General features: G+C 33.6%; 3 protein-coding genes and 1 long non-coding RNA gene across 4 annotated transcripts; 3 read left to right on the top strand and 1 right to left on the bottom strand.

Annotated features, from left to right (window-relative positions):
- The first annotated feature begins 289 nt into the window (after positions 1–289).
- LOC132742085 (uncharacterized) lies at positions 290–11,030 on the top strand. The gene is made up of 4 exons (XM_060730377.1): positions 290–399; positions 773–907; positions 9,982–10,239; positions 10,879–11,030. Exons 1-4 carry the CDS (start codon positions 360–362, stop codon positions 10,902–10,904), a joined length of 459 nt encoding a protein of 152 aa, XP_060586360.1. The 5' UTR covers positions 290–359; the 3' UTR covers positions 10,905–11,030.
- A 39-nt stretch (positions 11,031–11,069) lies between these two features.
- Positions 11,070–12,193, top strand: LOC132742084 (uncharacterized). The gene is made up of 3 exons (XR_009627391.1): positions 11,070–11,282; positions 11,806–11,830; positions 12,080–12,193. It is a non-coding gene; the product is annotated as an uncharacterized LOC132742084 (long non-coding RNA).
- A 1,438-nt stretch (positions 12,194–13,631) lies between these two features.
- LOC132742083 (calmodulin-like protein 3) lies at positions 13,632–14,712 on the top strand. Its single transcript, XM_060730376.1, has 2 exons — positions 13,632–13,927; positions 14,574–14,712. Exons 1-2 carry the CDS (start codon positions 13,660–13,662, stop codon positions 14,597–14,599), a joined length of 294 nt encoding a protein of 97 aa, XP_060586359.1. The 5' UTR covers positions 13,632–13,659; the 3' UTR covers positions 14,600–14,712.
- Positions 14,708–17,968, bottom strand: LOC132742082 (uncharacterized). Its single transcript, XM_060730375.1, has 6 exons — positions 17,927–17,968; positions 17,598–17,619; positions 16,882–17,028; positions 16,097–16,188; positions 15,636–15,795; positions 14,708–14,845 (listed from the first exon to the last, which is right to left on the bottom strand). Exons 1-6 carry the CDS (start codon positions 17,927–17,929, stop codon positions 14,808–14,810), a joined length of 462 nt encoding a protein of 153 aa, XP_060586358.1. The 5' UTR covers positions 17,930–17,968; the 3' UTR covers positions 14,708–14,807.
- Between the last annotated feature and the right edge of the window lie 9,888 nt (positions 17,969–27,856).

Raw genomic sequence — 27,856 nt, 5'->3', positions numbered from 1 at the left:
AAATGTGATAATAAGTTATCGCATTTTAAAGGGTAATACGCTTTTTCACCTTTATATCCTGCAGTTATCTATGAAATAGTAATATATTTTTCTTCTTATCCAGACATTAAAAGTAAAAAAAAAAATATGAACTACATTTAAAGGCAACTCCAAACGTTAACGTAAGAAGTCAATATACTCAAATAAGAGAAATGCAATCATTAACAAAATCCGGGCATTACGTGTGATACCCTGTAATGATATGTAATCATACTTATAGAATGCGTGTTATCACTGATATCATTGTTTATTAACTTTAGAAAGAAAAGTGCCATATCGAAATATAAAAGTTTAAGGTTAATATTCGTACATATTTTGCGATGCCAGGTGGACGTACGTTAACGGAACCTCAAAAAGCAGGTAGATCAACTAAACTTTTTTTTTTAACAGATTTATATAAGAAATTCATTTCTATTGTTAACGACAGTCCTTTTTGTTTAAATTTGTTGTTGTTTGTACTGCTTTGTGGTTAAATATCAGCTTGTGTTGGGATAACTCAGCTAAAGGTGTAACTCAGGGATTAGAGGGATAACTCAGTTATCCCACCCCTTCTAAGTACATGTATATCTTCTGTTAGCTAGCACATGGAAAAATTCATACACCATGCACGGGATTCGAGTACACATCGGATAATTCGAGTAATTTAAGATAATTAATCTTTATTATTATCAACCGACATTAATAGTTAAAACACAATGAACAAACCTATTATATCACAGAGTTTATATTTCAGCTCTCAAAGATGCTTTCGAAGACATTGATATCACGAATTCGGGTATGATAAATAAATCCGAGCTAAGAGCAGCGTTACAGTTGACTGGCCAGAACCCAACCATGGAGGAAATGATCACATACACAGAACGCTTGGGTAACATTCTCTAAACTATTTTTTTCCAATGAGATATTTAAATATATCAATAAGATATAAAACATATCACACTGTTTTAAACTCAATGAAATATAAAACTTTAGTTTACAACGGTAGCATATTACGTCATCGCGCCCATGCAAAATGCTCCCAATCGGACTGCTATCCTGTCTACTCGAAGTAACGATATCAAAACACATATGTAGCGCACCAAAGATATAACTGTAAAAACGTTTAAAGTATTACTGCCTGGTTTAAGCCTGAAAACGGAATAAATTTAGTTTGGGAGTCCGAGTGGGAGCTTTTAGGAAAAAAAACACAACAACACATCGTTATCGAATGATCGTGACTTTGGTAGGTATAGGTGGTAGTTGAATATTCGAATAACCAACTTCGTTGTAGTTGGTAATTGGAAATTCCCAAAATAATATTAAACATCTGGTACTTGAATCCAGGTAGTTGGTAATTCGAACTTAACATGTTTATATGACAGGAGATATTTGTACAAAATAGGAAAAAGTTCGAATACCCACTATATAGTGCGCGTATCACAGGGTCCCCTCCTATTGTGTATGATAGAACTTACTCTTGGTAGTAATTGTTTTAGTAGTGCTTGGAGTCCATGTACGCTCTGTTAAGGCAATTTCCTGTTTAGTAGTGCTCTGTGTCACGTAAGGTTCGAGTTGTGGTGTCCCAGTGCCTATATGTCAAGTGGTTGAGTCAGTGTCTTGTGTCATCTTGAGTAGTAACTGTTCCTGTGTGTCCTGTTAAAAGTTAGTGACTGTTGACATGTCGTGTCAGTGTTTGAACAGTGTCAGTGATTGTGAAGAACCCTGTGTTTAAGTAGTATCCTACCTGTGTGTCAGCGTTTGTGTAGTTCACTGTGTGACAGTGTTTTTGTATTGTCCTGTTTGTCAGTATGCTGTGTGTCAGTGTCTGAGTATATTCATGTGTGTCAGTGTCAGTGTTTGAGTAGTGTCCTGTGTGTCAGTGTCCTGTGTGTCAGTGTTTGAGTACTGTCCTATGTGTCAGTGTTTGAGTACTGTCCTACTGTCAGGTCCTATGTGGTCAGTGTCCTTAGTGTGTCAGTGTTTACAACACAGGAATCAAATAAATAGTCCCAGTCTACCTCACCCCCCCACCCCCCCCACCCCCCCCCACCCCTCCCCCCCCCCCCCGCCCCACCCCCCCCCCCCACCCCCTCCCCCCCCCCCCCCCCACCCCCCCCCCCCACCCTCCCGCCCCCCCCTCCCCCCCACCACCCCCCCCCTCCCCCCACCCCACACCCCCCCCCCCCCCCCCCCCCCCCCCCCCCACCACCCCCCCCCAATCACAGACCCAAACATCCAGAACATTAATCACCACCCCCCCAACCCAAGCAACACCCCACCAACACGCAAACAAATCCACACTAGCTATAAACACAACACCCCACCCCCCACGCCCCCACCAAATACAAAAAGTATGCACAAAAGAGCACCACTCCACCCCCGCCCACTCCTTCGCTACCACCCCCCCACACCCTCGCACCCTCTGGAACACCCACATTTCATTTTGGCCAACTTTTTTCGGTCACACGCCACATTTCCCGAGCGCGACTCAACGGTTCGTCACAGATGGCTTTATTGTATTCATCCAAATCCCTAGACGCTTTGCACACACCTTATGGCCAACAAAAAACTTCTAATTAACTCCACACTACCATACGTATAGTCCGACAGCTAACCCACAACGAAGATTGACTACTTGTTTCCCTAAACCTCACGTCAACCAAGTACGGCTTTATTACATACTAACAAGAACTGCACGATTAAGATACTTAGTCCATCCTATAAAACCCCTGGCGTACTATACAATTTAACTTGTTCGGCGTAAAGGAGTAAGACCATTGGTAATAGACTAATAAAGACTGTCAATGAAACAACAATAGTCAAGTATGGTCTTAAAAGTCAATATATGCAAATTAAATAAATATAAATAAAAGAACTATCACCTTACACTATAACAAATAGTTAATAGTAGACAGAAATACTATCAAAAATGAATCATTAAACTTATGAGAAATAATCACCTAACAGAAGAATAATTTTGGAATTAGGTATGGCTGAAAGAGACACATCATATTGGAGAAAGCCCACTAAGACATCCTTGTGCTGTAATTTATCATATCAACTTACGAGGTGAACCACACGACACAATAGCTACAAAAAAACAACTAATTTCACATAAACACACGAACACCGCGGATTATATATTCGGAAACTACATAGACAGTTATCTTAATTTAAGCAATACCTAGAATAGGATCATTGGTACGTCACAGTAATACACAAGACGATTAATAACATACATAGTACGACTGCCAAAGAAAATACACAAGGTTGTTACAAATTCCATACACAGACTATCATTGCAAAAACATATATACAGGCAGAGATTGCCGACACCATTAAAATTTAAAATAACTAAGCCGACTACCCCGACTATCAGCATAACCAGACAGTGACAATAAACTAGAGAATACAGAATCACTGAACACTGCATGAACAAGTACAACGAACATACACAAACGCGCTACAACTAGTTAGTCACTATACTAACACAGGTGTCATCTCCAACTGGACACGTTACACGACACTATAGGATCATTTCACAGCACCAAGATAGCTTAAACACGGACAACAGGATTGTAAATCAAATGACACAACACAGAACACTACTCAACCACATGACATATACGAGCACAGGACACCAACTCGATACAGCGGTACATACAAAAATGAGCCTACTAGACACATGGAAACATTGACGTAACACAGAGCGTACTATGACTTTCTACGTATATTGTGGCGTATCTCAGCGTAGTAGTGTAATACTATCGATGTCAGTGTCATGTGTCCCAGTGTGAGATAGTGTTCTTGTCGAGTGTTTGAGTTAGTGAGTCATGTGTGCCAGAAGTCTCACAGCTAGTGACATAGGTAGTGGAGGATGATTGACTAGGTGTCCCTGTAATAGCTAAGTGCTATGACCAGTATTTGTCCTGTGTGCATGTTGAGTATGTTATGTCAGTTGTAGTAGTCTCGTATCTTATGCAAGTAGGTCAGTAGATTCCTCAGGTATATGCATTGTAGAATAGTGACGTTATGTGTCATGGTTGTAGTGTTCCGTGCCAAGTGTATTTAAGTCTAGTGTTCTGTGTACCAGTGTTTGTTAGTACTTTCTTATGTGTTCGGGTTGTGAATGTAGTAGGGTGCTCTAGCTGTATCAGTGTTCATCATATTATTTGCTCCCTATAAGCTGTGTGTCAGTAGTGAGTAGTGTCCTATGTGTTCGGGATTTTGAGTAGTTGTCCCTGTTGTTCAGTGTTTGAGTAGGTGTTTTCTGTGTGTCAGTGATTTGATTAGTGTCCTGTTATGTTAGTGATGAGTTGAAGTTTCTCCTATTATTAATTTTAATTATCTATTATTACTATCAATAACGAAAGGATGTTATTTTTGTTGAGATTAGAGTTAGCGGGATCGAACTCGCGAATTCCTCCTGTTGTGATTCAGTGAGTCAAGATCGTTGTAAACCACTGACGCACAGATATTCCCGAGTAGCAATGATTTATACTATCATTCGAAGTCCTTGAGGAGGAGCAGGTATTTGCAATTGAGAGAGACAGCGCCTGAAAGGAGTTATGAAAGTAACACAATTGCACATATATAGGAGTTGGTTTCAAACTAACTTTTATATTATGTTATAATATGAGCTGTTTTAACGATTGACTAATGTAAATTGTTTTAATTAATTCAGGTAATTGCTGAGCAATATTACGCCCTGGTTGCGTGAATACGAGTGAGTGTGTAGAAGAATACAGTAACAGCATAACTAGAATTGTTTATCAAGACCTTCCTGTACATGTACACGACTTGTTATTCTTAATCACATTACACACTTTAAATTATAGCTAACATTCAGTCACGAGTGACATTTAATGGTACATAAATTATAGCTTATAGACTGCTTACATACACCTACGTTTACATCTGAACATATGACTAGTAAGCAATAGCGACATGACCAATATTCTATTTACGTCCTAAATAGAGTATACCATTCATTATACATACTAATATAGACGATTGATATATCTATTAGCCAGAGGAGTCTCGATATATAAGCCAAAGTACGCAAATATTTCTTATAAATAACAATTTTAATCATTCAATAAAGTTTTGAAGCATACTTGTCTAACACAGTAGTCATTATTATAAACTTGTACGAATTTCAAGAATATACAGAGTACAGTACAATGATATAATGTATTACATCTGCATACGACGAAGCATTACGAATATATACAATGATTCGTTATTTCTAGAATCTGTTTTAAATCCATAACGTACCGGTTGGTATGCTGAATCTAATGTAGAATGACAGATACGTATTCTACTATTAAGAGGATGTTCTAAGATTCCTTCTTTGTGATGGATGCATTATCTAGATTAATGTCTCATATAACCAAACCCACTCTTCAAATTAATTAATTATACAAATTCAAAACTGGGCTACGCATTATGTCAGAAATGCCAGTTTTGTAAAAAGTTATCTATTACACCGTTGCTTAAAATTCGCAGATAAAAAGATTTATGACAAACACAACCTTGATTCTCCCATAACATCCATAAAACCATAAGTGTACAACATATCTTTGACATTGCAGATAACCAGTTACGTTTACCACTTGTACAATCATTAATAAGACATGTGATATATTTCTTTCAAAATAATATTATCAGTTTGTAGTAGCTTTAACCAATATTTTACAATTTTTACATATCTTGTTTACAAATAATGGATAACGTCCTAGTTCTCCATAAACAGCTGCATTACATGTATTTAACCTAACATTTAATATCCTTTTACAAAAAAATCTGAGATGTACTCTTTCTAATTACCTTTGACTTACTGTGTACCCCATATTTCAAGATGCATAACAAAGAATTGAACCTACAAAAGAATCAAATATACTGGGCATAAAGATTTTAGGTTTTAAAAATTGTTATTTCTTACAATTAATAAGTTAAAATATTCAATGGCCTTCATCAGCTTTTCAAACTAACCTGCTCTGATTTAAAATAAATGTGCCCAGTATAGTTAAAAAAAATAACACCGAGGTAATTAAAAATCATTAACAACATCTAGCTTTATGTCATTATACAAAAATTCTTCTTGCCTGTAATAACCCACCACGTTTCCTAAAAACAACCACTTTAGTCTTTTTCTACATTAACTCTAACTCCACTTTTTACAATAAGTATATAAAAAGACTTTAAAACTTGTATTTAATAACTCTGAAAACTGAATTACCTAGTATAACCATGTCATCAGCAAAAAGTAATAGCATAAGTATAATGTCATTAATTTGAAGGCCACTACTAATTATCTTGTTCTAAGAATAATTTCTACATCATCAATAAACAACGAAAATAAAATTGGCGAAATTACCTCCCCTTGACATAGTCCTATAGCATATTTCGAAAAATTCAGAAAAGGTATTTTCAATGTTTTACACATAGATTGTACCTCATTATACATATCTTTTTACTATACGCAGAAGTTTACCTCTTATACCAAACTTATATAATTTTCAACCATAAGGCATTTCTATAAACACAAATCAAAAGCCTTTCGGAAATCAACAAATACACAATATAAACGTTTATTTTCATTTAAATATTTTTGTACTACAGACAACAATATATATATAAGCATCAACAGTAAGATTTTCCCTTCACGGAATCCAAATTGAGCATCAGATAATACATTGATTTTGTTCACAATAATTTATTATCCTCTTTATTGATAACTGATGTAAACAACTTTGACATACAACTAACAAGTGTTATGCCTCTATAATTGTTAGCGTTATCAGTGTCCCCCTTTTTATGTAACGGTATAATTATACCTCCGTCCATGAATCCGGGAAAAAACCGGTATCAAGTATACAATTAAAAATATCACAAATATGGGACGCTAATATGTCGATTGATTCAATAAAATACTCGTTTAACAAAAAATCCTTTCCGGGAGACTTTCCCCTTTTTAATGATTTAACAGCACCGATAATTTCATCTACAGTAAAAGGTTTATCCAAAACACAAAGCTTTCAGACTAAACACAAGGAAAATAAGTAAGACTGTTGACAGGCATTGGCAATAAAAAAACCATACCAGAAAAGCCATGATTCGTGAAATAGAATCGCAGTTCTTACAATGACAATAAGTAAACTGAAATGAATATTTGTAGTTAAGGTGATTCTGCTTTGTCAGCCATGTTTGTTTTCACTATGTGGGTCTAAAGTGAAAGTAGGCCAAAATTCATATAACAACAAAAGCTTTACATTGTTTATATGATGAGCCATTTGCCAAGTACAGCTTCCAGTTCTATGTTTTAAAGACTATTTTAAAACAAAATAATAAAATGATAACATAATAGAAAATTACCTTGAATGTGCTACATTTCTGAAGACCAAAAAACATTCTGTTGCAAAGTTTTTTATGCACATTTCATGAATGGCAAAAAATCCTTTTTAAAGTCTGTTTTAATGCCTACAAAAGCTATTTTTTTTGCAGAAAATACAAAAAACTTTAAAAAATATAAACCTTAGGAAGTGTAGTTTATCTGACCTTTGAAAAAAAACATGGCCTACAATGACATGTGTAAAAAAGTAGTACCATGAAAATAAACATCATTACCTATCTACTTGTGTACATGACAAACAGACACAATTCACTGTTACACATAAAAAGGTTAGATTTTAAAGTTTGATAGGTGTTTTATTTTTAATAGTAGTTCATAAGGCTATAAAATGATGATTGTTTTCTTGCACTACTTTTTTACCAAAAAATAATGGAGGCCATGTGCTTAGAAGGACATAGATATGGATTTATTTGGGAGTTAAGTTTTTGAAAGATTTTTGTATTTGCTGCAAAAAAATAGCTTTTTGTAGGCAACTAAAACAGACTTAAAAAAAAAGGATTTTGCCATTCATGAAATGTGTATAAAACTTTGCAACAGAATGTTTTTGGTTCTTCAGAAATGTAGCACTTTCAAGGTAAATATTCTTATTGTTATCATTTTTATTTTGTTTTATAATTCGTCCTTAAAAATATAAACCTGGAAGTGTACTTTCAAATGGTTCATGCATTTTACAATAAGAGCTTTGTTGTTATAGTGAATTTTGCCTACTTTCCACTTTGGACAGAGGTTTGTGAAAACAAAACATGGTCTGACAAAAGCGGAATCACCTTAATGATAAATGACGGGTTGAGACAAGTCTATTTAATCTAATTTTCACATGTTAAAATATTACCGTTGGCGGAAATTAGGTGAGAATAGTCTGTTAAAGCAGCAAAGCCCCAGACTCATGCTTATTTTCATGAAAATTTTAAAAATTTAATCTAAATTAAAGGTAAACTATTTTCGAGTGAACTAAGACAGTAATTTACATATTGCAAACAACACTTCGCATACTAGTATTGAATGCATGTTAATGGTTAACAAATGTTACGGTTATATAACAATATATGTGTTTTCTATAATATGGTAACACCCCTTCACTATAAATCGACTAAGGGACACAGTTGGTTATTCGCGCGAATCCACAACTACCTACCAGAAGGCAGTTGGTAATTCGAAAAAAACATTGCATGCTTACCCATAAAAACAACAGTAAAATGACGGATATATAGTAAGATAGCTGTATTCTTCAACATTGAAACACCCTGTCTCCCTATGTCCTCCATGAGACTTTTGTTTGTTGTTTTTTTTTGCCTGAATACAAAACTACATACTGCCATGGAAGGTAGTTGGTAATTCGGATTGTACATATATTTCTCTGGAAAACAAAGCTTTGTTTTCTGAACAAATGTTACGGTCATATAACTAAATATGTGTTTTCTATAATATGGTGACACCTCTTCACCGTAAATCGACCAGGGGACTCAGTTGGTTATTAATTAGCTTTAATCCCAAACTACCAACCAGAAGATAGTTGGTTATTCGAACTTCTTGTACGTAGTCTCTAAGATATAATAGTCCCTAGAAAAAAACTTTTCACAATAAAGTAACAGATATATGACAAGATAGATTAATTCTAGCAAATGGTATCACCACGTCTCCCTACATCGAGCAGGGGACACAGTTGGTTATTTATGTGAATCTCCAACTACCTACCAGAAGGTAGTTAGTAATTCGAACTTTGGTAGGTAGTTTTGGGATTTGCGAGATAAACATCTAGGTCCCCTCTTTTATTCTGTGTTTATAATGTACGAAGCGTTCTTACATTTCATGCTGGTGATAGTGGATTGATTTACCAACTACCATGCACCTCTAAAATAGTTGGTAACTACGAATAACCAACTATCAGCTAGTATAGGTAGTTGGTTATTCGAATATCCAACTACCAACTACCTACCAAATTGACGCTCATCTTTATCGAAAGGATATTTACACAAAAATGTCCGATTGGTAGCATTTTGCAAGTACGCGATGATGTAGTATCCAACCATTGGTTTACATAGAATCTATTTTAGTTATATTTTAAAGGAAGCTATGAGCTTGTAGACACACTCTCAAATCCCTGTATAAACAGGTTGGTCGGTTAAGTTTCGATAATTCAAGGAAATTCAACCGCAAAATAATGGCACTGAGTATTAAACAGTGATGTGTCTGCTAAACCTTAGTGAAATGCAATCGTGCCTGGCTTTAATACCAAGCATTTTGTGTTAAAATACTGTCAATTCACCTAATTTTGTAGGCATACAATTTCGTGGTCCTATCAAAAAAGGACATTTTGGCTCTTAAATTCGCGGTTTGTCTTTTTTTCCAATAAATATAATACAAATACTTTAGATATGTAACAATAATTGTACGACAGGCGCGAAAAAAATCGTTGAATATCAAAATTCGTTGATTTACCAACCCACAAGACTACGAAAAATAGTAATCCTCGAATAATAATGCTTTTGCAGGAGTTAGATATGAAATACTATACCAAGATAATGACTTTTTTATTTTTTTCCATAAAGGTAATGGCACTTTTACGTTAGCCGAATTTATTGAATTTGTTGAACAACATATACCTTTCAAAACAAAGGAAGAGATCGACAAAGAGCTTACGGAGGCGTTTGAAAAATTCCGTGATGACCGCGATCTTTCTATAAGTAAAGAAGAATTTCAAAAAGTGATGACCAAACTTGGTGATGAACCTTTAACTGATGGCGATGCAGAGACCTTGATAGAAAGTTTGAAAAATATAGAGAACAGCGGGAAGTATAATGTTACAGGTATATAAGCATGATGTTTGGGTGTTTTCTTATGTCAATTTCTTTTATTTTTTGGCAAACTAATTTCAACTGATTCGAAAACAGTTTCCAATACAGACTTAAAAGGATGGGTTTTAAGATTCACGAGCTTCTAAAAACTAAAACATTACACTAACTTCAAAGCAATGTCTTTGAATTTTCCTAGGGTATGTGAGGAAGTTATCCACTGTTATAATAATTATTGAAAGTGAATAGTTTATCTCAGGTGTGGACTTTTCGAAAGGTCTACAATAATGCACGGAGCAACATCTAGTGTCACTTTAAGGTCTTAGAACTGGTTTTTATTTTGTTCGGGTTTCAGTCACAACGACCCTGTAACGCGGCTTTACAAATTTAGTGGTAGCCGTTCGTACATTAATTCGATCACAAGGGATCGAAGTTCTGAGAAAAACCACCGACTATCCGAAATCTAGCCGGAACGTTTATAAGTCACCATATGTTAATAGTGCACGTGAATAAAATCATTACAATATGGACTTTATATTCTTATTTCATTTCTTTCAATGCAAGAATTATAATGAAAGTCCAAAGAGTTTTGACATTTGTACTGTTGTTGTTGTTTTTGTTGGTTCAAAATGATATCGTTTTCATCTATTTCAGAGTTATCTCGGTTGTTCATGGGGTGAAAAACAACAAAAGAACAGTGTCAAGACGTTTTTGAAATTATTTCAACATGCTGACGCACATAAACATTGGCACCTTGTATTTTAAATTTCGCAAACAGTTTGAATATATTATTGTTAACACATTGATTTTATTTTACTTTTTCTTAAGCACACTTCGTGGGATTGTTCTTTTGTTTTATCAATACACTTTTGCGTATGTTATATTTTTAGCGGTCTTTGTTTTAAGTATGTATACAATTTGTATATCAAAACGAAATGGAAGAATGATTGCACACTATCGTTTTACATTTGTTCTTATGTCTACCCCTAGAATGAATATATCTGTAAGTTTTCGGTGGGACAGAAAACAATTTGAATAATATAATAAACATGACACAGGTATGGAAAATTCATATTTTTTATATTTTGTATTTTAATTGTATAATTTTTCATTTCATAATGTTATTATTCCTTATGTAAAAAGATTTCAACTTCATCCTGCTTTATATTAAATATAATGTAGAAAAGTTATAAACAAATGCTGAACCTTTCACCACATTTTGAATACCATTTTACATTTAAATTATCAATTCCTCAAGCTCATTAGATCACCGAACATTATCGCGTGATCATCCGCTTGATTTAATGCGTCTGTGTTTTATGTCGCACAAACACGTTTTAAGATATTAGTTGCGACTTTCCAGCTTTATTCGCGAAGAAGAGTGGGCATCTGAGTAGAACCACCGATCTTCTATAAGCTAGCCAAAGAAATTCCTCACATTAAAGAATTCAAAAACAATAGAGAGATTCTAACCAACAGCCAAGATTTATTAATGCGTTATATCCAATGCCGTTATCTATTTAAAAAAAAAACAACTGAAAAGTATTATTTAAAGTTCATACCACTTTCTTTTTGTTTCAGAAATTATCAAAAGCATTGAAGGAAGGTCGGTATTTTTCGAAACATTATAAACTTAGTGTTAATATCAAACCAACTTTTATCGTTTATCTTATGTTATACACATGTAAACATTGCTTTACAATCATTTTTCTTAGTTAAATTTCTATTCCAACTTATTGTTATAATTAACATAGTATGAGTATAACAAAGCAATTTTACCCCATTAATAATACTCATCGAAAGTATATAAATTTCCTTTAGGTCATTTTCACAAAGTTTGATTTCGCTTATTCAGCTATCAAAGAAGCATTTGACCAGATAGATAAAGAAAAAGTTGGTAAAATGGACAAGCATGGTGTTCGTGAAGTGTTACAATTGATTGGTCAGAACCCTACTAAGAAAGAGATGACAATACTTTTAAAGGAATAGGGGGGGGGGGGGGGGGGGGGGGGGGGGGGGGGGGGGGGGGGGGGGGGGGGGGGGGGGGGGGGGGGGGGGGGGGGGGGGGGGGGGGGGGGGGGGGGGGGGGGGGGGGGGGGGGGGGGGGGGGGTGAGGGGGGGGGGGGGGGGTGGGGGGGGGGGGGGGGGGGGGGGGGGGGGGGGGGGGGGGGGGGGGGGGGGGGGGGGGGGGGGGGGGGGGGGGGGGGGGGGGGGGGGGGGGGGGGGGGGGGGGGGGGGGGGGGGGGGGGGGGGGGGGGGGGGGGGGGGGGGGGGGGGGGGGGGGGGGGGGGGGGGGGGGGGGGGGGGGTGGGTATGAATAGAAAAAGTCCATGTGGTTTTATCGTAAGAATTCATTTCGCATTCAATGGCAGTTCAAATCCCCATCTAGTAAAAACTTATATTACTGACAGTCTTTGAGATGATACCTTTTAATCAATAAGTTTGTAAAAAAAATGTAAATGTTAAACCGATTTATACACTTTATAAACAGGGTTTCGCCCAATTTCCTCCAAAATTATTAAAGTAGATATAGTCTTAGGATGTTTACTTTTACAATTTCTTAGATATTGATTTTGCGCTATAAATCGTTTTTGGCAACATTTTTTAATGTTTTCGTAACGGGGAGAACATATTTCATATGTAGCCGTGTTAGATATGCTAATTTGTTTGCATGTTAACAGCACGTTGTCAGACAAACTGACATTTTAATGGACTCCAAACCATCAATTATTACAAGAAAATTGCAACGTTTATGTCTTGTTATTTAACAACTGACTTGGCATCAATCATCATCAACCAATTTTTAAAATACGACGTGATCAATACACTCGCAGGCGGAGAAGAAATTTAATTTCGTATTTTAAAGTTTATTGCTTGTTAATGGTCAATATCTTCTGAGCAGTTGTTTTCTGTTGATATAATTATCATCAATATAATATTAAGCTACCATTCACACGCAAATACAGGAAGGCGGTCATAGAGGTACTGCTTTTCAAGTAGAATAAGAAAATTCCTTTCCAAATATGTATTTTTCGAAGTATTATGAAACCATGAAAGGAATGCCGGCCGCAGATTAAGTAATAGCTGTTTAAACCGTTTAACTTTTTTTATTAACGTTTAATTATAACAATTGAGAATTGTACATAGATTTGACATGTCCTTATAGAGTAAAGCTGTCGATGTTATAGTGCATGTTCTGCTCAGACAATCCAGCTCAATATATGTACAGTATTTTGCCGACCTTATTTCAGGATTTTTAGTTATAGAAACTGGGATTTACAGAGCACGAAATAATAACATTTTTTCCTGAAAAGGTCGTTTTGTAGTTTAGTAAAAAGAAAGACTTTAATATAAGGGAACAGAAAGGTTTTACTTATCTTTTTAAATTTTATTTCACTAATCAACACGCTGTTGCTATAAAAATTGTGTTTTCACATGATTTCTTTTCCAGAAGGTGACAAGATAGAACGAGACGAAATTGGAGATTTTGTTGAACAATTTGTCCACCTTAAATCACAGGAATCTATTAACGAAGAAATTGCTGAAGCTTTTGCCAAGTTTGATACAAATGACGGCTTTGTCATCACTAAAGCAGATTTTAGGGAGATTCTCACGAAACTTGGCGATGAACCATTATCTAATGCACAGGCTGATAAGATTATTGAAAGTTTAGAGACAGATTCTGAAAATGTGAATGTCCCAGGTAAGAACTTATTTCGTCATTTTTTGTTATTTTTTACACAAATCATTATATTAACTTATATTTTTCACCAGCATTGGTGTCACATGCCGTGACCCGACTGGAGTTCGAACCTGTGACTCCTTTATTGAAAGGCATACAAAGTAACAATTTTGTCATCATTTTTCCTAGATGTTTAAAACAGTTATTGAGAAATATTCTTATGTTTAATTATGTAATCTTAAGGATTTCACTTCTCATTAAAAGTCTTTATCTCACTTACTTTTCTTCACTTTTGCAAAAGAATTTTTATTTGTTTCAACAAGTAGCATAAAACTTTTTTTTTGTAACATGAGTGATGTCATTCGTTGAACTATAAAAGGAAGCATATCCTTAATAAATTATAATAATTGGTTTTAAAAAAAAATAATTGTTTGGTAATAAATGTCTCAATCTGAAAATGCTCGTCTTATTATTATTATGATTTCTATTTTTAACTTTCTTTAAGTTATTATTGCAAAGAATAGAACAGTATTTATTGAAGATCAAAAATATCCCAACATTTACATTTTTTGTGTTTCTTTTAAAGAGGATATGCATGTGCTTTTTCATTATTTAAAAATGAAACGTGATATTCTTAAGTTTCAGAATGTTCGCCATTTCATTTCAGATCTATCAAAGTTGTTGAGTGGTTGAAATACATCGAATTCATGAAAACGACAAAAAAAGGAAAACACAAAACAACAAATAGCTTTTAGATATATTTAAACAATATACATAAAAAACAATTAATAAAGATATATTTGACACCAACATAGAGAGGGCAACAACTACCGATAAAGAAATAGTTATAAATAATAAAAGTCATTATTCCAGACACATTTATTTGCGAAGGCAATTTTGGTCAAGTCGGTGCTATAGCTAAAAGCTTTTCGATCATTTCTGAAAAAAAGAAGAAAATATTGAGTGGGTAGCAAATCATTTAGCATAAATATACTAATATAATAAATATCTGAAAGCTTTGCAACTTTAATAGATAAGAATAGACTTTGTATATTCATGAGTACTAGTGAAGAGCAAAACGCTGGTTTTGCAGGAATTTGTATCTTATTTTCTTATTAAGTGTGTGTTAACTTTGTTTTTATAATTTTCCATAATTTGAATTATGGAATTAAAGATAATGGCAAAAAGATCTGAATAAAAATAAATTTATTTAGATGCTTAGTGCATTAATAATTTTTGTTAGTTCGCATTAGCCTTAATTGCTTGCCAAGTATTGTCAATAAATAGTTTGTAGAAGGGACTCTGAGTTTTCTTTCAATAATAAACGACATTGTACCACTTCGCTATACTCTGTACCATTCAGCATTGTGACTTTGTATGTGATATTTTTATTGTTTTTGCTTTGCAATTGATATATACAGAACTGAGGCTTGTTATCATAAGATAGAAACGAAAGCGAAATTTGAACGTTCTTATAATATAGCTAATTCAAATAGCAAACTCTCGCAATGAATGTCATTTGAATACATGGAGTCCAATATCTCTAGGTCAATTTTTATTTTTGTTATGTGAGGACATCTTTGGATAAGTACGCAGTTGTTCTTATATTTATTAACAAGACCACTGAATAAGTCTGATAAGGGATCTTTATTGGTGGTATTGTTATGTAAGAACCTCGGTAGCTTTGTAATTTCAACAGCTTCAAGGTGTGAAACAAATGGTACTGTACCTTCTATTTGGATATTCCCATCTCGATCTTTATCAAATTTAGCCACAACTTGTTGAGCTTCGTCCAGGGTAATTTTCTCTCTTCCTTCTCGTGTAAGAATATAGATAAATTCGTCTTCCGTAATTACAGGCCGGTTTTCAACGAAAAGGCGGAAGTCATCCTGAAATATGGTTAAGAGTATGTTGAAAACCATACTTGCATATCAATCACGGGTGTTCCTCTTGGTGTGCGCTCATGTGTAAGGACAATTTCTAATGTATATGATATTCAAGATGTTAAAGAATTCGTGTACTTGCTACATATAGTATTTAACCTGTAAAATAATACTTGTACAACTGACTAGCATGTTCCAAATGTATATCTTAGATGACAGTTGTGTACACTGGTCACACTCGTGCCTTACAGAACAGTGCACGTATACTCGTGCGTGCCTTATAAACGTATTATAACGTTTGACATACCTTTAATATTTCTTTTACTTCCTCTGGTGACCTCCAATCGACTTTCGTCATTATCGAAAGGAAGTCATCCTTTTTCAGTCTGTCACCATAATCTGTAAAATAAATCAAAATTATTTATGTCTGTACCTTGGTAATCTGTAAGTGCACTCAGCCTCTGCTAGCCAATCTTTATCCATTGTTCCGTTCTAGACTATAACGGTCTTTCAGCTGTGATAGCAAAGTAATACTAGTATATGAATCGCTTATTAACATCATGCAAGCGGATCAAGAATGGCTTATACCCGTCTTCCAGATTTGTGTACAACACAACAGCAGGTGTCATGTGCCGTGTTACAGCTGTAAAAAGTTGCCCCGTACTTCACGTCAGTGTTGTTTTATTTTTTATGGTCCTTCAGAATCATTGATTCAAGCACTTATAAGCGATGGAAATTGAGTACTGCTAAAACCGGGGATTGGCATGTTGCACTATCAATCCGAGTCTGTGATTTTCATAAAATTTTGTTGTGATTAATGCTTCCGAGGGATCACCCTTCTTCCTGACTTTTACAGTAATTATGATTTTGGTATTAACTACTTAACGAAGTTTTAAAATGTACAACAGTATCGAAATATTCGAAATATTGTCATATAAGAATACTGGAGAATCATTTTAAAAGTTGAAAGTAGATTACTTCGATATTTTTTTTTTCAAAACGTTTTTAAGGGCTGTTATATTTTTCTGGTCCTGCAGGATCATTAATTGCAGCAAATTTACAGTATTTAACCTGAAATGTACACAACAATACCTGTTCCAACTTGTTTGAGGAGCTGGTCAATCTCAACCTCTGTTGGGTTTAGCCCGGACAGTCGTACAGCATCTATCACAGTATCTTTTGTGTAGGGGACACACTCTGTTTTACGATCAGCAAGCGACATAAACGCCTGTGTAGCATCTGCAAATGATAAGAAGATAAATTAACTGAAACAGATTCCTTCATTTTTAAGGCTTAAGCTTGTCATTGAGCGTCATTTATTCTATGAAGCACTTCAACGCTTTTATATACATAAAATGGCCTTACTGTGGGCTACAGTTTGCCATTGATCGCCAATTATTCGATCTGTTGCTATTGTTAATTAAAGGGCAATATCAAAAATATTACATTGAGAAAAAAGCAATGAAAAATCTCGTGTTTAGAATGATTGAATGTAAAGAATGGGCTAACTTTATATTACACTGGTTGCATACTATTAGGCAAGTCTTCATCGATACTTACATCCAAAGAGAATATAACATACATTTTAATATTCAAATTTCATCTTTGTCTAAGCTTGTAAATTTCTCAAAATGTTTGTGACACTAAATAAAGAGCATTATTTTTTCCGGTTAATCTCTGTATTATGAAACCAAAACCATTTTTCTTAGAAGGTAACTTATGTAGAAATCGAATAACACACTGGCATAACTAAATGATTTTCGGTGAATGTTTTTAAAAACCCGCATATTTATATGAAATATACTTACATTTTTTCTGTTCATCCGTTAACTGAAATAAATAATGAAAATATTTAGCCACTGATACACCTAGGCATAATCATCAAAATACTGTCAAATAATTTTGAGCAAGTAATAAAAAAATAACTATCTCAGTTACCAGAAAAAAATATCTAAAAACTATTAAAGTTTTTTAAAGCTAGAATTATAAAATATTTTGTTAATGCTAAAATTCAAGTATGCGTTATATACAGAAAATGAAAAGGCACATTTTGTACCTGTTCATTTCAATAAAATCTAGTGGTAATTAAAAAGAAAATAAATAAGTCGAGAATAAACAAAAGTGAAAAGATTAATACCATAATTGAGTGTTATCATCCTATGTCAACTTGATAAAAATTTTAGTCGGGTTTTAAATTTTTTAAAATTTTTTGGGGGGGAAACTGATAAATTTTCATGGTCGGGAAAAATTAGAAAAAAAGAATTAACCATTAAAAAGTTCCTTTAGAATGGGGGTAAAAAAAAACAAAAAAAAATGCTTGAAATTTTAATTTTCTATTTAGCTCAACAAAAATAAAGGGACTTAACTAAATATTTCTTTGTGTGAAAAAGAAAAGGTTGTCTCCCTTTAAAAAAGATTTGAAGTAACAGACGAAAGGGTGTAAGATGAGTGTATACTTCGTCTTAATTTTCACTTTAACTGACCTGCTCTGAACAAAGAAGTATTAAATATGAAAAATATAGTTATGTCAATATTTTACTTTAACTTGAATCATTAGGTCATACTATTAAATGACGAGAAATCTACAAACATATCTTTAACCGACGGATCGGGGCGTCCGTGGCCGGGTGGTTAAGGTCGTTCACTTCGTAATCATTTGGGTCCCCTTACCCTGGGGGGTTCAAAACCCCCGAAAAAAAAAAAGGGGATTAGGTTTTTCTTTCATCTGAGGAATTTAAATACAGCTAGCTTACGGGGAACGTGGGGTGGTTAAAACTAAAGGTTTGCTGTTTCGTCCCTAAAAAAAAAGGGAAACGGAAATGCATTGAGATCTTCCTCCCAACTGTAAAGCGGGAAACCCGTCGCCTTTATGACTTTAAAAAACGGGTTTTGATGTGACATAAATCCAAACAAACCAAATTATTGATAATTCACTTGTTTACTTGTAGGCAATATAAGTAAAATAAATGTGATTTGTTTCACCAAATTTTCAGGAAAAAAAATAGGAAATTGCGGGTTTTTTTTGTATCATTTCTTTAGTAAAAACTTTTGGCAATAATAACATATATATTAAAACGCGTGTTTATTTACCCCTCATAATAATACAATATTATGTTCTATATAAGTATTCGACTAATTTGTGCCGTCTATAAACCACCTGAATCATTGGTGATTAAAAAAAAATGTCCGTTCAAAAGGGAAGAGGAGTACGTGTCTTTCTTGTATATCAATATACATTTTGTATTGTTCAGACTCTTTTTGGGAGTATTTTGTTGAAGATTGTTATTTAAGCGCAAAAAAAAAAAAAAAAAAAAAAAAAAAAGAACACCTAAGAACAATCGGCAATAATGTATAGACTTCCATTCCTTTAGCAGAGTTATGTCTTGTAAATAATTTCTATTAATGTGCCTCTAGATTTCAGAGCCAAAGCATTTCAAGAAAAATCAAACCCTTTAATAAAATGTTTAAAAATTTTTTAAAAAGGGGGTTCCCAAGGAAAATAAGTAAAGGGTTTAAATTTCTATGTTCGAATAAAGGGCCCGGGGGTTTTTCAGGCCATTAATCAACTAACATTTATTACTCGCTGTTATTAAACGCCTGGTAAAGGGTAAATTTTCGCATATCTTTTGACTTCTTTTTGGGTAATTTACGTGGACTGTAAGCGCCGTTTGCAATGCGTTAATTACTTTCTGTGGACACTTAAGAATATTTTACTTTTTTAATACATTTTAATTTTTTTTCTCATGATAATAAGCATAAATCTTGTGACATGCTTTAACAGCAAAAAGCGATAAATCATAAGGTAGTTTTCATTTTTTTAAATCAATTTCCGATCAATTAATTGTATTATTATTTATGAATCCATTAACCCGTGTAATTTAAATTTGCATTTTGGAAAGCCTTTTTTCTGTTGGTGATACTTTAAAACAGTACTTAATATTCCACTCACTGTGTAATTAACCTTCTTTTGGAATGATAAATGTGTGTCTGTATTATTAATACAAACCTTTGATGTAAATACAAGAAACTTTTAAATGATAAATCATTGATGTTATTGACATTTAAATGTCCCTCTTTTAGTAAAGTTCTTTTAATTTGTGTTTTATGTCATATGGTGATTTTTTTTCAATCTGTGACATATATTTAAATGAGATTACTTAGACATTAGACCGATTACCCGTTAACTATTGTTGTTCTTTTTTGTGTGACGCTAATGCAAGGTCACTGAGATCATTTTGTCATGATTGGAATGAAAAGCCTGGACCAATAACTTATGCACAAAATTTCAGATCATCCTCTCGTTTCGTTTTTGATTGCGAAAAATGACCAGAATTAAATTGTAAAATGCGTTTAAACAGAAACACTCAACTTAAATCAGTTCAACGATAGCAAAAAAATACAATTTTCAATTTAAATCTTGGTATGATTTTTATTTACTTTTGCCATTTTTCCGTTTGTAAACCATTTTTGATATCTGTAATAAAATTTATATTTTATGTTTTTAGACTTTTGGAGTGACGGTGTTGGTAATTTACCCTCTTGATTACAGGAGATAGAGGATATTGAATGAGTGTAAGTTCAATACTGAATTTATTGCACGAGTTGAATAAAAATGATATTTTGCGAGCCTCTGGCGAGCATAATATTATTTCATTCAACGAGTGCAATAAATTTAGTAATGAACTTACATAAATGTAATATTCTTTTTATCACATACCAAAAACAAGACCATTTGAAGTGGAAAAATAACCCTTTTTATTGACGGGCCTGTAGTATAACGCTAATATTTAGCGCCCCTTAAAGCTACAATTGTAAAGCGCAAATGACGTCACGTCAAAATATATGCACGGCCGTGCAATACCATATTTACGGAGTCGCAAAATCGGCACGGGTGTGTGATAAAAAGTCATTTTGAATTCAACACTGCATTGAATTTGTTCACCCAGCTAACTGTTCCTGGGCAAGATGTCAAGCAGTTACCAATATATACAGTTATTTCATGGGTGTTTGTGAAACAGCCAAAACTGTTGCCCCGAGGTATCAGGGATGACATTTAGAACTGTTGCCAGAGGCCGAAGAGTTTTTGCCGCAGAATTGCATAATTCTGCGTTACTTTTGCATAATTCTTGCGTTATTTTCGTAACAGCATATTCACGGTGATAGTACATTCTCACATTTGTGAACTGTTGCGGTACACTAGAGGCCATGTGAAATGAACATTTTAGATTTAATGTGATAAAATGTTGTTGTTTTGTTGTTGTTTGGTTCAATTAGCAGGTTATTTTTTTAAATTATCATACAGACATTGCTCAATTATTATTTTACAGGCAGCGTTCAAATAAAGCAAAATTAAAAGTTCGCATGAAAATGCAGAGAAATTGATGCAGAACAACAGTGCACAAATTTAGAAACAAAACCCACAAACAGTTTACAATTACCTGCCGTAATGTGACAGCTAGAATTATCAAACTCGCAGCAAGTTCCAGGAATTGGTGATGTTCCGATGGCACCAAGTCACTTATTAAGGGATCTGAAATAGACAGTATAATTTATATAAATTTGTTTGCACTATTCCAGATATCCTTTATTATCAAATATCCATTTTTTGATTGGCAAAACATTTAACAATGTCCACGCATTGTTATTATTATTTTGGTGTTTCAATAAACAAATAGTGAGAAAAGTAACAGGTATAGTAACCTCTTTTACAGCAATTAAAGACTGTAGCAGCAGAAGGTAAAGTATCTAAATATAGACTCTATGTATCTCAATATAGACTAGGTATCTAAATATAGACTAGGTATCTAAATATAGACTAGGTATCTAAATATAGACTAGGTATCTAAATATAGACTATTATTATCACGCTGTAAAGCCAAATAATAGATTTGATAGACCATCTCTCTATCTCTATAAATATAAAAAACACAGGCTGGTAGCCGGTAAACGGACGGGCATAATTATTGCTCCGCGCCTGTGTGTTGACTATTTTTTTTGTCCATGGACCCGATTTTTATCAATTAATCTCTTCGATTTAAAGCTAAAATTAAATTCAGAAGCACGATTTCCTTTCGATTTCTATTATGTAAAGTCATATATTAGTTTCCCCTTCTGTGATTCTTAATGAATGAGAACGGGAACAAAGCTATAAATAGATAGGGCCTATGACCTAAACATTGAGAAAGTCCGAAAATCTATTTATAGAAGTAGTTTTATTAACCGCTATGGCAAATGAACGAACTGTAGAGTATTGCAGAATGAAATGCAAACATAGTCAACCATAAATTGCACCCTTTATAACTTATCGAAAAAAAATTAAAGTAAATTAATAGCTTCCCTGATTATTTAAATCGACCCCTGTGTCCCGAATTTTTGCTGTTAGAAGTTGATTCCATTTTCTTTGAAGGCAATCGGTTTTATGGTGGTTTGATTTGCCGAATACTGCGACATGTATTTTAACAACAGAATATTATGGGTTTATTGACAGGAATGTAAACACACTGGCGGGTGAGACGAGGATTTTGAAGCAATTCAACAAAATAGTAGATTCATCTCCCAATCAATCAATTAACAATAGCTCTTTATTTATAACCTATGTCAAGTAGTTTTTATATCAAACGTGATGTTAGTGAATTTCCTCATAGACATACCCTATGATACCTGTCTTAAATACAGGTAACAGTCATTCATTGATAAATAATGTTTCAATATATCAACATGCCATGCAAATTTATTCATGATTTTAAATGTACCATTATTTTTGTTAACGTGTATAACAAAAGAAAATCCTGAATATTGTCTTTTAGAAATTCATCCCAAATATTTCATTCCAGTGTGTGTTCTTCTTTCAGTATTCATCTGAGACTTAAAATATAGCTACTGTATATTAAGTTCAAGCCATCAAAAGAAACCATTTTTCTTCATTTGATAGAAAAAATGCCTGTTCTATTACAATATTAGTCTCTTTTGTTACTATTTTTATATGCTGTTTTGTATATTTCTTACAATTATAATAAAAAAAACAGACTTTGTTCAATTTGAATACTGTTTTGTATGTTTCAAAGAAAATACATTTAATATTTTTTATTTTTAGCAAGCCGACCAAAGTTCATGATGAACAATGTTTTTCGTCCGCCCATTCATCTATGATATATATGTACAATTTTGGTAAAATCCAATTAACCATTGAAAAGTTAAAAAGAATATCTGGTCATCAGATGTCTACTAGTTCATCGTCACTTGCTGCATTTCTTGCTTGGAAGCCATTTGATGCTTTGCATCAATGCCTTTCTTGTAGCGAAACATGTAATGGACATTTTGAAAACTAAAGTAGATTTGGCTTATTTCGGGTGGATTTTAATATTTCCTACAATGATTAGTTGTTGATATTTGTAGAAAAATGAGTAGCATTATAGGTGAAAAAGAAAATGAACATGCTTTGATATTTTTCATCTAATATAACTGCCTACAGTAGTGACACAAACAGAACAAAGTTGCGCTACTGTCATGTCACATTACACTTACAAGTCTTGTAAGTCTTGTTCGTACAGGAATTACTTTCCTTATCAGGTAGGCATCAGTGAAAGCATTTTCTTTTAATTTAATATCTGGCCCCTCTGTCATACAGTAACAGTAATGAGCGCATTTTTTGCGCGGAGCTTCTCAATTGCTGCATAAAGGCAACATTTGTACTTGTTACCTCTTTAGAATTTTATGGAAGAATGTGAGACAAATGTGCTTCGAGTGTTGTCCTTTCTATTGTGTGTCGAACACATTTGTCTCATCTCCAATTGTCGCAAATATGAATGTTTACGAGCACATCGGCCACACTTCGTGAGACAAATGTGCTCCGAGACAAATGTGCTCCTACATAGCTGCCTATTCTGTTTCAACTGTTTGCATGCACTGACATTAGTTTGTTATTCAGAAAAAAGATCGATTTATGTTCAAAATCCTCTTCTTAAGGCTCGGTCAAGCAATGTCCGACCTAGACAAAAAGTGCATTTTCGCTTTAAAATTCAATCTTTTGTCGTACTAACTGGTCTAATATTGTACATTTTTCAAAAGAGAAATCCTTTCTGCGTAGATTGCTCTTTATTTGGTGAAAATTGGTTGACAATTAACAAAGATCTGAGAGATAAATTAAGGCCTGGTGGTAGATCCGCTGCCTTTACTATATGTATAGTTTACCGGGTATGTGGATGAAATTTTTAAAAAACAACTTTCCTTTGATGTTTTTTTGAAAATAAGACATTTTAAAAACTTTTTGAGTCTAAAAAATATTTTATTAGTGAAAAAAAATGTTTATTTATAAAAATAAGTGGGCGTGGTCATGTGCATGTATACTATCCAGTATCCAAGCCACGCATCGACTGCCTTTGGTTTACCTCAATAAGTTCATCTTAAATTTCTAAAGTATTTTAACATGCATACTTCCATTAGTGATTGACGTTTCTAAAACATGTAGCTGACAGAGGAAATTTGTGACTGTCTGGTGCTAAAACTATTTTCGATATATTCAATTCTAATAAATCTGACGGTGCTAAGATGCCGTTTGGATATTCCATTTTATCTGAATTTCTTTTCCAACTAAGGATTAGTGATAATGGAAGTAACACACAAGGCTCTGGCGTCCGTGGCCCGGTGATTAATGTCGTTGACTTCAAATCACTTGGCCTCACCGCTGTGGGCTTGAATCCCAACAGAGACTTTTTTTATTCTTTCATGTGAGAAAGCTATTCAGCTAGCTTACGGAACGTCTTCGATTATACTCAGGTGCCCGTTTCTGCCTGAAATAATGCACGGAAGGGCTCCTGAGGTCTTCCTCGAACGTGGCCATATGACCTTTACTGTGTCGGTGTGACTAAATCCCAAACGAATCAAATTCGATAAATTTGATGAACTGTATTTACTTGTAGGTGATATGAAAGTGATTTGTTTCTCTAATTTTCAAAACAAGTGGAAAATGGAGTATTTTATCAATTTTTTAGTAATATTTTTGACAATAATAGAATATATATTAAACGCTAGTTTATTAACCTCTCCTCATAACAGAACAATATTATGTTCTATTAGTAATTTCGACTAATTTGTGCCTTCTATAAACCACCTGAATCATTGGTGATTAAAAAAAATGTCGTCAATAAGAGGACTTCTATAGTTTCTTATATATCAATATAATGTATCTTCAGACTCTTTTGAGTATGTTGAAGATTGTCATTTTTAAAGCAAAAAGCACATAAGAACAATCGCAATAATATAGACTTCCATTCATTTAGCAAAGTTATGTCTTGAAAATCATTTCTATGCATTGTCGACCTTTAAAGCTACATGCCTTTAGATGAGCCAAAGTATTTCAAGAAAATCATACTCGAATGAAATGTCCTAAGATTTTAAGAAACGTAAAAAGGTTCCAGACTCAAGTAGTAATTTACACGTTTTGTGTGAATAAAGACTGATTCTGTAGGTTTATCACATATTTCTACTGCGTTATTAACACAATAAGTGCTATTTTCTCATATTTAGACCTCTTTATGGTAATTTACGAGGGTAGCAAGCGTCGTTTGCAATGTATAAATTACTTTCTTGTGTACACTTCACAATATTTCCTTTTTAATACATTTTCAAAAATGTATTTGGAGGCGTGTTGCTTTAACAGCAAGAATCGGTCATTCATAATGTAGTTTTCATATTTCAAAATCAATTTCCGATCAATCAATTGTATTATTATTTACAAATCCATTAACCTAATTTTTGTTTAAAATTTGCATTTTGGAAAGCTTTTTTCATGTTAATGATACTTTAAAACAGTACTTAATATTCCATTGTGTAATTAATCTTCTTCAGGAATGATTAATACAGTCTGTATGATTAATACAAACCTTTGATGTAAATACAAGTTACTTTAAAATGAACATTCATGGTGATATTAACATTTAAATGTTCCTCCATTAGAAAAGTTCTTTTAATTTGTATTATGTGTCACATGGTTAAAACGTTTTTTTTTGTTGTTTTTTTCAATCTGTGACATATATTCTAAGCCTGTCAACAATTGTTCTTTTAAGCCTACAGGTAATATTGGAACGTTTAGAGCATTTTGTTTTAATTCTGGAACACACTTTGTATTTATATTTTGAAATGATGAAGGTTCTTTCACGGAGAAGAACAAAAAAAGTTCGCTCACTCCGGTTTTCGGTTTTTTTTGACTGCGAAAAAAACCCACCAAATTTTAAAATGCGTTTTAACACTTAAACCGGTTCAAGGATAATACTAAAATACTAGTACAATTTTCAATTTAAATCTGGGTATTAATTTTATTTACCTTTGCCATTTTTCCGTTTGTAAACCATTTTTGATATCTGTAATAAAATTTATATTTTATATTTTTAGACTTTTGGAGTGACGGTGTTGGTAATTTACCCTCTTGATTACAGGAGTTAGTTTTGAATTCAACACTGCACTGTTCACCCAGCTTACTGTTCCTGGGCAGGATGTCGAGCAGTTAACAGTATACAGTTATTTCATGGGTGTTTGTGGAACAGTCAAACCTGGTGTCCCGAGGTATCAGGGATGACATTTAGAACTGTTGCCAGAGGCCGAAAAGAATTACCTCAACAAAACTGAGAAATTCTGTGTTACTTTTGCACAATTATTGCGTTATTTTTGCACAATTCTGCGTTACTTTTGCACAATTCTTGAGTTATTTGCCTATTACTGCGTTACTGCATTCTCACAATAAAATACATATATTTGAGAACTGTTGCATTCCAAAAGAGGCATTGTGAAATGAGCATTTTAGACTTAATGTGAAAATATGTAAATCGGCATCTTTTTTATTTATTTATTTTTCATTTTATTTTTATTTTTTGTTTAATTATCATACGGACAATGATTTGTGCAAGTACGAGTAACTTATATCCATGATTCATCTGTGCATTCTACAAGTGCATTCACGGAACATCAATTGTCTGCTCTGATATTTTATGATTGAACTATCCTTGTAATTTAATTACTCTTACAAAAAACAATATAAATTAACTATAAATCTGATATGATTTTTTTTTCACTACGACTGGCCTTTGATTCACTATGGAATTCATTAATAAACCAATGCACATTATTTACAAAAAAGACAATTCCGCTTTTTTGGACATTAAAATGCAAATAATTCAAACGAAATAGGCAATTAACGTAATTGGCAATCAAAACAATATGTTTTATGTTCCAATGTGAGATAAAAATCTAACGTTCAGTCATACAATTTGTTAATATTAAAGTGAATTTGTCTAAAATGAAAGGTCTGTAATACAATGAATAATTAGTCATAACAACAAACCACGACATCATTATACATGGAAGCTGTTGGCAAAGTCGAGAAACATACTGGTTTCTGGTCCTTCATCATTTCCATCCAGTACATTCTATTTTTTTTATCAATTAGGCATCTATGCTACTTTATTAATCAGAGAAACATTTGTTTTCTATGTAATTAACAGCAGTTAAAATAGTACAGCGATTGATATGTTTTTAACTTATGCCTGTTGTTAAAGATACATAAGAGAATTTGGGACATTTAAAAATAAGCAACATGTGGGGAATTCTAGTTTGAATGCCCATGCACAATAAATTAGATCCCATTCTAGATAAATAAATACTTTTAAACATTGTATTTTTTTTTGAAAAAAAAAACGAAAAAAAAAAAATCTTAACATTGCTCACTGGTACTGAATTTATATTCAAAATAAAAAAATGTCCGGAAAACTGCTATGAAATTTTGAATGAAAGTGAGAAAAGGTGTTACATTTCAGGCCTTTATTCCAAATTAAAAAGTAAAATTGAAGAAAAACATTGAAAACAGTAATGCTAGACAGGTACCTAACTTTGTTTTGTCAAAATTGTGTACTCTTCCGTAGACAGATTTTCATTTATTTATTGTTAAAAAGTGCGATTTGGGACCGGAAACTGTTAGGAAACCAGTATACATGTAGTAAATAATAACATAATCTACATCTAAATATTATTATTCATCATATAAAATGTTCATTATAAAATCTAAATCACTTAGAAC

Source organism: Ruditapes philippinarum, unplaced genomic scaffold (assembly GCF_026571515.1).
Source record: "Ruditapes philippinarum isolate M1 unplaced genomic scaffold, ASM2657151v2 ctg2680_1_1_1_1, whole genome shotgun sequence".
NCBI lineage: Eukaryota > Metazoa > Mollusca > Bivalvia > Venerida > Veneridae > Ruditapes > Ruditapes philippinarum.
This window is presented reverse-complemented; position numbering and strand designations above follow the sequence as displayed.

Excerpts from the sequence above, each read along its gene's own strand:
- LOC132742083 (XM_060730376.1), top strand. The coding sequence starts at position 13,660 with ATGATTTCTTTTCCAGAAGGTGACAAGATAGAACGAGACGAAATTGGA. Across the intron at positions 13,928-14,573 it reads TGAAAATGTGAATGTCCCAG|ATCTATCAAAGTTGTTGAGT; the intron begins GTAAGAACTTAT and ends ATTTCATTTCAG.
- LOC132742085 (XM_060730377.1), top strand. The coding sequence starts at position 360 with ATGCCAGGTGGACGTACGTTAACGGAACCTCAAAAAGCAG. Across the intron at positions 400-772 it reads AACGGAACCTCAAAAAGCAG|CTCTCAAAGATGCTTTCGAA; the intron begins GTAGATCAACTA and ends TTTATATTTCAG. Across the intron at positions 908-9,981 it reads CACATACACAGAACGCTTGG|GTAATGGCACTTTTACGTTA; the intron begins GTAACATTCTCT and ends TTTTCCATAAAG.
- LOC132742082 (XM_060730375.1), bottom strand. Across the intron at positions 17,029-17,597 it reads AACGGATGAACAGAAAAAAT|ATGCTACACAGGCGTTTATG; the intron begins GTAAGTATATTT and ends TATCATTTGCAG. Across the intron at positions 16,189-16,881 it reads CCTCAAACAAGTTGGAACAG|ATTATGGTGACAGACTGAAA; the intron begins GTATTGTTGTGT and ends TTTATTTTACAG.